The sequence below is a fragment of the Salvelinus fontinalis genome, chromosome 18 (genome assembly GCF_029448725.1).
Source record: "Salvelinus fontinalis isolate EN_2023a chromosome 18, ASM2944872v1, whole genome shotgun sequence".
NCBI classification, from domain to species: Eukaryota; Metazoa; Chordata; class Actinopteri; order Salmoniformes; family Salmonidae; genus Salvelinus; species Salvelinus fontinalis.
Window position 1 is genome coordinate 57813785 of NC_074682.1, and position 10664 is coordinate 57824448.

The following is a 10664-nucleotide window of genomic DNA, read 5'->3' on the forward strand; positions in this document are numbered from 1 at the left end:
TGTAAATGTCTGGATGTTTGTCAGTATAGCCTTCGGAGGTAATTCTCTGTAGTCCAGCTATTCACATATTTGGCCATCAGTCTTTTTAATCCCCAATAATGTATTTACCCAGATTATTAAGGCCAAAGTGAAAATAACTATAATTATGGTGGCTTGCATGACCTCAACTCAGGATGTGGCCAACACATTATTTACAGATATTGACATTTTGTCTACATAGAGAGTGAGCTATGAGTAAATGTATTTAGTAAATGTTAAAAAGCTTCTTTTTTTATAGTAGAATGTAAACATATCATGTTCATTGTTTACTACAGTGTGAGCTCTGAGTTACAGCAGTAAGGTTTAGTGTACACTAGCGCCCCCTCAATTAAAGACAAACCACTGAAATACTTTGAGATGTATGTCTTTTTGTATAAATATTTTTGGTAAGGGAAGTACAGTATAACAGTTTGCAAAGTTGCATAGGCTACTCATCCTTAACAAACCACCCCAGATCAGACACTGCATAGGCTACTCATCCTTAACAAACCACCCCAGATCAGACACTGCATAGGTTACTCATCCTTAACAAACCACCCCAGATCAGACACTGCATAGGTTACTCATCCTTAATAAACCACCCCAGTTCAGACACTGCATAGGATACTCATCCTTAACAAACCACCCCAGATCAGACACTGCATAGGCTACTCATCCTTAACAAACCACCCCAGATCAGACACTGCATAGGCTACTCATCCTTAACAAACCACCCCAGATCAGACACTGCATAGGCTACTCATCCTTAACAAACCACCCCAGATCAGACACTGCATAGGCTACTCATCCTTAACAAACCACCCCAGTTAAGACACTGCATAGGCTACTCATCCTTAACAAACCACCCCAGATCAGACACTGCATAGGCTACTCATCCTTAACAAACCACCCCAGATCAGACACTGCATAGGCTACTCATCCTTAACAAACCACCCCAGTTAAGACACTGCATAGGCTACTCATCCATAACAAACCACCCCAGTTCAGACACTGCATAGGCTACTCATCCATAACAAACCACCCCAGTTCAGACACTGCATAGGCTACTCATCCATAACAAACCACCCCAGTTCAGACACTGCATAGGCTACTCATCCATAACAAACCACCCCAGTTCAGACACTGCATAGGCTACTCATCCTTAACAAACCACCCCAGATCAGACACTGCATAGGCTACTCATCCTTAACAAACCACCCCAGATCAGACACTGCATAGGCTACTCATCCTTAACAAACCACCCCAGTTAAGACACTGCATAGGCTACTCATCCATAACAAACCACCCCAGTTCAGACACTGCATAGGCTACTCATCCTTAACAAACCACCCCAGATCAGACACTGCATAGGCTACTCATCCATAACAAACCACCCCAGTTCAGACACTGCATAGGCTACTCATCCATAACAAACCACCCCAGTTCAGACACTGCATAGGCTACTCATCCTTAACAAACCACCCCAGATCAGACACTGCATAGGCTACTCATCCTTAACAAACCACACCAGTTCAGATACTTTTATTGGAAATTACAGACACAAATTACTAAAATAAATGTTTAAAGTCAGACACGACTCCATGAAGACTGGATGGTTGGTTACGGTCTGAGATAAGACACATTTCCGTTTTCACAACAAAAAAAGACAATTAAGGTTTTTTACTTAAACCAGATTGTATTGAAAGCGTCTCTGTGCCGCCTTCTGCAGAGTTATTGAAATTAATAATCATTAAATACAGAAATGCAATGCTTTCTGTTATTTCACAATGACACGTGGCACTTATTGTTGAGTGAGAAGGATGATGTTATGGTTTGGGTTTGATACAGAAATATTTAGGCCTACAATAAATAAGCATTATATTTACAAAACGATGCAAAGTTAAAAGGTACCAAATTGAAGTTACTCAAACCATGCAAGCACATCTAAGTTAAAGCAGCATCAAAAACATAACTTAAAGGGCTACCTGCCAATCAAGGCACTGTTCATGAAAACCTTTTCATCACAAATGAATGTGTACAATCTTTTTGAACACCCTTCTGAAATTCTCATTGCAGAGGGGGTATATGATTGGGTTCAAAGTAGAGTTCATATACCCGAGCCATATCGTGAACATATGTAGGTCGTGATGTACACAGGTCTGGCAGAACGCCATGACCATAAAGACGATGAAGTAGGGGATCCAGCACGTCATGAACCCAGCTATAATACAGCCCAGCTGCTTGGCTGCTTTGTGCTCCTTATGGACCTGAAGGCTCTGGATACGCTGCCTGGACTGGGCGCAGAACTTCTGCCAGGTCTGCTTCAGAGTCACAGCGTTGGCTGCAGTGTCCGGGTTGGCACCATCTTCAGGCTCTGAGTCCTCCTGGGGCCATGGTGACGGGGGTGAATTCAGAGACTGGGTGAAATCGTTGTACAACATGGTGGTATATCTCTGCACGTCAGCTATCTGGGTTATCTCGCAGACGCCAGCCACAGTGTTTAGCGGCACGGCTATGTCGCTCACGGATACGTACAGTTCCTGCGCGTTGTCGTCGGAGTGTGTGAAGCTGAGAGGTACCGTTGACAGGTTCAAAGGGGTCTCTGAGTCTGAATCCTTCTCCTGAAAAGACAAACAGCTGCTCTTTCTTTTGTCCTTTACAGTCGTCCTCAGATGTTTTGTCATTCTGAGCAGTGAATGACTGGAGTGAGAGTCTTTCCCAGACTTGTGTTCCCTGGATGCATTGGTCTCAGCTGTATCTGTTGAGTTGTACACCTGGTCTAAAGTGTACTGATCAAAGTCACAGTCGCTTCCCTTCTTTTCCTCGTTAGAACACTCGCAGGGTCTATTTCCTGTTTGGACTTTGTGTCCTGTACGGTTTCCCGCCATAGAATCTGTAGGATTGATAATCTTTTCCCTCTCTCTGAAGTGCTTCCTCACAGCCATATAGATGCGCGAGTAGAAACACAGCATCAACAGAGATGGAAGGTGGAAGTTTAACACTGAAGTTAAAACCTTAAACCACGTAACAAACCGGAAATCAGTGTCACACTTATTCTCCATTTCCGGCTTAAGATCAACCGTAGCAAACGACCTCCACCCTAGAATAGGAATAATCCACATCGTAGACAACAGCCAGGCCCCTGAGATCATAACGCTAGCTCTCCTTCTGGTTCGGTACTTCAGGTACCTCAGCGGCTCGTGAACGGAGCGATACCGATCCAGACATAGTATAAACAGACTAAAGATGGAGGCTGTGCTGGCTACATAATCCATGATGAGCCAGAACTGACAGACGACCCTCCCCAGCCTCCACTCGTCCTCCAGCAGATATACCAGGTTAAGGGGCATGACGGTGGCCCCGACGATGAGATCCGCCACGGAGAGGCTGACGATGTAGAGGTTGCCCACCGTGTGGAGGGTCCGCTCCTTCTTAACAGCGTAGAGTACCAGGATGTTCATGACGACGGTGAGCAGCGACAAGAAGCCCAGGAAGACACCTAGAGTAGATAGGATAGATTTAATTTTATTTTACGAGGTAGGCTAGTTGAGAACAAGTTCTCATTTACAACTGCGACCTGGCCAACATAGAGCAAAGCAGTGCGACACAAAAAACAACACAGACTTACACATGGAATAAACAAACGTACAGTCAATAACACAATAGGAAAAAGTCTATATACAAGTGTGTGCAAATGGCGTGAGGAGGTAAGGCAATAAATAGGCCGTATAGTAGCGAAGTAATTACAATTTAGCAAATTAACACTGGAGGGATAGATGTACATAGAGATACCTTATTGTCAATTGCATAGAACCAAATTGTGCCTTTCTCAACACACACACACACCTAGTAGGGTGTTGTGGAAGCTGTTGTGATGCTCGACGGGTATGGTTGAGTTGGATGGTGACTGTTGGGTCTCGTGGTATGGTTCTCTCAAGGTGCTGTTGAAGAAAATAAAAAACACTCCCATTGCTCCAATGCAATACGTTTAATACACCAATGGTTTTGACAGCTATGACAACAAACACTGCGGTGTACAAAACATTAAGAACACCTGCTCTTTCCATGACAGACTGACCAGGTGAATGCTATGATCCCTTATTGATGTCACTTGTTACACTTCAATCAGTGTAGATGAAGGGGAGGAGACAGGTTAAATAATATTTTTTAAGACAATTGAGACATGGATTGTGTATGTGTGCCATTCAGAGAGTGAAGGGACAAGACAACATATTTAAGTGCCTTTGAACGGGGTATGGTAGTAGGTGCCAGGCGTACCGGTTTGTGTAAAGAAATGCAACGCTGCTGGGGTTTTTCATGCTCAACGGTTTCCCGTGTGTTTCAAGAATATGCCCACCACCCAAAGGACATCCAGCCAACTTGACAACAGTGGGAGGCATTGCAGTCAACATGGACCAGCATCCCTGTGGAACGCTTGACAACTTGTAGAGTCCATGTAGGGGTGAGAGGTGTCCTTCATGTTTTGTACACTCTGTGTAGAATTTCATTAGACACACAAAGTGGTGGCTGCAGTACCTGTCTGTGGTGAAGACATCAGGCGTAGACTGAATAGAATCCATCATGGTGCTCCTCTCTAGATAACTTCTTTATCTAAGTATTAATTTTTGTGACGAATCGGTGATCTGTAGGATGTGCATATCACCCCTCCTCCTCTTCATCCTCTCTTGATCCCTTCACATGATGTCAGAAGTGTTGTAAACATCAGGAGTAATCACAGCAATCTGGATCCATGTATCCTCCCTGATTCAATACCCCCATCCCCCAGTGCTGTATCCTCCCTGAGTCAATACCTCCATCAGCCAGTACTGTATCCTCCCTGATTCAATACCCCCATCCCCCAGTACTGTATCCTCCCTGATTTAATACCCCCATCAGCCAGTACTGTATCCTCCCTGATTCAATACCCCCCATCAGCCAGTACTGTACCTACAAGGTCAAAATAAATAACAGATTATTAACTTAATAAATCTCTCAAGGTCAGACACTGCTTGTTTGCCAAATGGCACCCCATTCCCTAGGTAGACCTGGTCAAAAGCAGTGCACTACATAGGAAATGCAATTTGGGATGCAGCCAGCAACAGGTTTTCTAGAAATCCTGGTTGGAGAATTCCATATTTCCTTATTACGCTCTGATTCTGAGAATATTGCAACCAGGAAGCAACCCTAGCTCCAACCAGGAAGCAACCATAGCTCCAACCAGGATACAACCCTAGCTCCAACCAGGAAGCAACCCTAGCTCCAACCAGGAAGCAACCCTAGCTCCAACCAGGAAGCAACCCTAGCTCCAACCAGGAAGCCATCCTAGCTCCAACCAGGAAGCAACCCTAGCTCCGACATGACCTCTGGCTGAACCCACAACACTTTATTGACCTCATAATAAAGGGTTTGAGTCCTAGTCAGCGCTATCATACTGATACAATATATGTCCCAAATGGCACCCTATTCCCTTGTGCACTCATTTCGACCAGGGCCCCTGGTTAAAAGTAGTGCACTATATAGGGAAAAGGGTGCCATTTTGGACACAGACATTATCTTTGTGAAATACAGCTGAACAGCTATGCTGCCAGTGAAGTTTTGTAGAACTGCTGTTGAGACTGTATGAGTACAAAGACAGTAAATCAATTGGTAAAATGCATAAAATGTTGATGACGGTAGTATGATCAGCTAAAGAAAATATACTGTACATTTAACATACATTTTTTGTTGATATTTTTATGTTTACATTTTGAAAGTGCTCATATTAAGACGACCAAAAATGTCCAAATTGTTGTTTCGGTCTGTGGTCGCAGGACCTTAAGAACAATTAAGATAAGAGGGTAAGGAGGCTTTTAAAATAACTAAAAAGCTTTTCTGACAATGGTACCAGCTTTTTATTTCTGTCTAGTTCAGTGACTAACAATAAGCATAGACAAAACCTATTAAAGGACACATCAGTTAATCGTTTATTTAACTAGTCAAGTCAGTTAATGAGAACAAATTCGTATTAACAATGACGGCCCCACCCCCGGCAACGCTGGGCCAATTGTGCGTCGCCCTGCGGGACTCCCAATCACGGGCTGAGGTGATTATAGCCTGGATTCGAACCAGGGACTGTAGCAACACCTCTTGCACTGAGATGCAGTGCCTTAGACCGCTGCACTACTCGGGAGCCATTTCACATTTTTGGTATGATGAATCACACAGCAAGCAACTCAAGGTTATACTATCTGATTCATAACCATCTGTTAAGAAAACTATAAGCTACTTGTTTGTGTTGGGAACCTTTTTCACCCGTGTGTGTTTACACAGAGATCCCAACATGTATACATGGAAACCAGCCATGAAGTAAATATTTCGTTTTCGGGTTTTTTTTTTCTAACAAATTGCATCGTCAATACTTTACCAACCTTAACCCAAAGATGAGGTCGCTAGGTGTTGGGTTTTCTGACCAAAAGAGCACAACAACATTCAACAGTCTGTTGCTCAGTAGCCTAATTATTCAGAGGCAATTACCCAGATAGCACATTTGGGTCCTTGGAACTTGTGGGAACGTACGTTTTTGGCTTCCCATTGGTTCTGGGAACAATGCATACGTTTCCTGACCAGTAAAATTTAATGTTTTTTAAAAATGTTCTGAGAATGGAAGTGAACATTTTGCCTGTTATGGGAACAATAATTTAGGTTGCAGGGGGGTTCTGAGAACGTTTTACTATGGTTCCAGGGAGGTTCTGAGAACGTTTTACTATGGTTCCAGGGGGGTTCTGAGAACATTTTAATATGGCTCCAGGGGGGTTCTGAGAACATTTTAATATGGTTCCAGGGAGGTTCTGAGAACGTTTTACTATGGTTCCAGGGGGGTTCTGAGAACATTTTAATATGGCTCCAGGGGGGTTCTGAGAACATTTTAATATGGCTCCAGGGGGGTTCTGAGAACGTTTTAATATGGTTCCAGGGGGGTTCTGGGAACATTTGACTATGGTTCCAGGGGGGTTCTGGGAACATTTGACTATGGTTCCAGGGAAGTTCTGAGAACGTTTTAATATGGTTCCAGGGAGGTTCTGAGAACATTTTACTGTGGTTCCAGGGGAGTTCTGAGAACGTTTTACTGTGGTTCCAGGAGAGCTCTGAGAATATTTTACTATGGTTCCAGGGCGTTCTGAGAACGTTTTACTGTGGTTCCAGGGGGGTTCTGAGAATATTTTACTATGGTTCCAGGGGAGTTCTGGGAACATTTTAATATGGTTCCAGGGAGGTTCTCAGAACGTTTTACTATGGTTCCAGGGAGGTTCTGAGAACGTTTTACTATGGTTCCAGGGGGGTTCTGAGAACATTTTACTATGGTTCCAGGGGGGTTCTGAAAACGTTTTACTATGGTTCCCTGAAAGTTTTCCTGGAGGTTTTATTAACATTCTGATAACAGAAACAAGGTTTTTGAATAACTTCCTTAAAAAACTTTCACTGAATGTTTCAATAAGGATTTTAATAACACTGCTAGGTTAGGTGAAAGATAGGACACATAGAAATATATCTGTTTTGTCATTAATCATGCATACACATTTATTTTTTGTTGTGGCACAGCGTCAGTGAGATTTAAACCTATGATCTTTGATTCTCTAGCCATGGAATTAGTCCACTGCGCCACGAAGATGGAGCTAGAATGACATGTATTTTTTGTTTTTGTTTTACAAAGCTGTTAATTTTAGTCTATTCAAACGGACACCATTTCAACGTAAACAACCACTCAATAAAATTGAGATCAGGTGTGGGCAATTAGTGGTTGTGGCCAACACTCCTGAACACGGATGTGTTGATGCTGAGACCGAAATGTGTGTATTTCAATAACACTCTTAAAAACGTTTTTTTTTTTTTACATTACTAATGTTTTCTGAACGTACTGAGAACATTATTTTAAATATAACCACGAGGGAACCTGGTAGAATCATTATGCCGAAGTATTGAAATTCTCACAGGAGAACGTTGTTTCTTAACGTTCTCTGAACGTTTTGAGAACGATCCCAATGTCAAACCAGTTGGAGAACATTCCTAGAACCATGAACACATTTTTTGGAAAACTTAACCCTGTTTGAACTTATGGGAAACGTTCTGTTAGAGTAATGAAATGCCAAGAAAGTAACGTTATTTTGTAAAGTTCCTTAAATGTACCAAAGCCAAGCAACTATTCTGCACCATTTCCAGAACGTTGTGGGAAGGTTGTATGCTAAATAACCATAGGAAAACCACACTCTCACCATGCTCTAAGAACCATATTGTTCTCAGAATGTGTGTTAGCTGGGTATAATATGATTTTTAAAAACCATGAAATTAAAGCTATTCGATCATGCTTATGATAGTAGCCTATTTCCTAAGCAATTACATGTTGTGAATTTTCATTATTTATTACCAGGAATCCCAAACTGTTCAAATACCACCTGTGGAATACACAAAAGAGCAGCATGATCCATTGACAAGGTATCGCAAACTTTTAACTTTTTCTTTCATTTTGTATTACTTACATTGTTGTAGTCTTGTTTTATGTTAAATTGACATACATTACCAGCGATAACTATATATATATAAAAAAATGTAAGTGTTTAAATAATGTTTTACTCACCTCAAAGTTGAAAAATCTTTAATTAAATTTGAAACCTTTTGATTTGTAAAATATGACGGTTGACTCGTTTTCCCAGCAGCAGCAGGCAGTGTGTGAGAACATTGCTCGTTGCGGACGCACTCAGTCACCCACCCACCTTCTTTATCTCGACTCAGAGAGCAGGGCACATTCAAGGTCTACACTCTACTTACGTTTTATTAGATTATTGCTTCAGCAACTGTTTACGAAGAGGATTATATCATCCCAGATATTCTGTTGAAATATCCTCTTCATTAACAGTTGCTGACAGAATAATGTAACATTCTGTAAAACATGTTATAATATCTCGTGGACCATAGAACTGGACACCAGTCTATAGTCTACTGTTGGTTTAGCAGGACCAGAGCTATAGTCTACTGTTGGTTTAGCAGGACCAGAGCTATAGTCTACTGTTGGTTTAGCAGGACCAGAGCTATAGTCTACTGTTGGTTTAGCAGGACCAGAGCTATAGTCTACTGTTGGTTTAGCAGGACCAGAGCTATAGTCTACTGTTGGTTTAGCAGGACCAGAGCTATAGTCTACTGTTGGTTTAGCAGGACCAGAGCTATAGTCTACTGTTGGTTTAGCAGGACCAGAGCTATAGTCTACTGTTGGTTTAGCAGGACCAGAGCTATAGTCTACTGTTGGTTTAGCAGGACCAGAGCTATAGTCTACTGTTGGTTTAGCAGGACCAGAGCTATAGTCTACTGTTGGTTTAGCAGGACCAGAGCTATAGTCTACTGTTGGTTTAGCAGGACCAGAGCTATAGTCTACTGTTGGTTTAGCAGGACCAGAGCTATAGTCTACTGTTGGTTTAGCAGGACACCAGTCTATAGTCTACTGTTGGTTTAGCAGGACCAGAGCTATAGTCTACTGTTGGTTTAGCAGGACCAGAGCTATAGTCTACTGTTGGTTTAGCAGGACCAGAGCTATAGTCTACTGTTGGTTTAGCAGGACCAGAGCTATAGTCTACTGTTGGTTTAGCAGGACCAGAGCTATAGTCTACTGTTGGTTTAGCAGGACCAGAGCTATAGTCTACTGTTGGTTTAGCAGGACCAGTCTATAGTCTACTGTTATAGTCTACTGTTGGTTTAGCAGGACCAGTCTATATTCTACTGTTGGTTTAGCAGGACCAGAGCTATAGTCTACTGTTGGTTTAGCAGGACCAGAGCTATAGTCTACTGTTGGTTTAGCAGGACCAGAGCTATAGTCTACTGTTGGTTTAGCAGGACCAGAGCTATAGTCTACTGTTGGTTTAGCAGGACCTATAGTCTACTGTTGGTTTAGCAGGACCAGAGCTATAGTCTACTGTTGGTTTAGCAGGACCTATAGTCTACTGTTGGTTTAGCAGGACCAGAGCTATAGTCTACTGTTGGTTTAGCAGGACCTATAGTCTACTGTTGGTTTAGCAGGACCAGAGCTATAGTCTACTGTTGGTTTAGCAGGACCAGAGCTATAGTCTACTGTTGGTTTAGCAGGACCAGAGCTATAGTCTACTGTTGGTTTAGCAGGACCAGTCTATAGTCTACTGTTATAGTCTACTGTTGGTTTAGCAGGACCAGAGCTATAGTCTACTGTTGGTTTAGCAGGACGAGAGCTATAGTCTACTGTTGGTTTAGCAGGACCTATAGTCTACTGTTGGTTTAGCAGGACCAGAGCTATAGTCTACTGTTGGTTTAGCAGGACCAGAGCTATAGTCTACTGTTGGTTTAGCAGGACCAGAGCTATAGTCTACTGTTGGTTTAGCAGGGCCAGTCTATAGTCTACTGTTGGTTTAGCAGGACCAGTCTATAGTCTACTGTTGGTTTAGCAGGACCAGAGCTATAGTCTACTGTTGGTTTAGCAGAACCAGAGCTATAGTCTACTGTTGGTTTAGCAGGACCAGAGCTATAGTCTACTGTTGGTTTAGCAGAACCAGAGCTATAGTCTACTGTTGGTTTAGCAGGACCAGAGCTATAGTCTACTGTTGGTTTAGCAGGACCAGAGCTATAGTCTACTGTTGGTTTAGCAGGACCAG

General features: G+C 42.6%; 1 protein-coding gene across 1 annotated transcript; it reads right to left on the bottom strand.

Moving 5' to 3' along the window:
• Nucleotides 1-1544: 1544 nt before the first annotated feature.
• hrh1 (histamine receptor H1) lies at nt 1545-7835 on the bottom strand. The gene is made up of 3 exons (XM_055869913.1): nt 4555-7835; nt 3865-3959; nt 1545-3517 (listed from the first exon to the last, which is right to left on the bottom strand). The coding sequence occupies exons 1-3, from the start codon at nt 4599-4601 to the stop codon at nt 2040-2042; spliced, it is 1620 nt and encodes a 539-aa protein (XP_055725888.1). The 5' UTR covers nt 4602-7835; the 3' UTR covers nt 1545-2039.
• Nucleotides 7836-10664: the final 2829 nt, after the last annotated feature.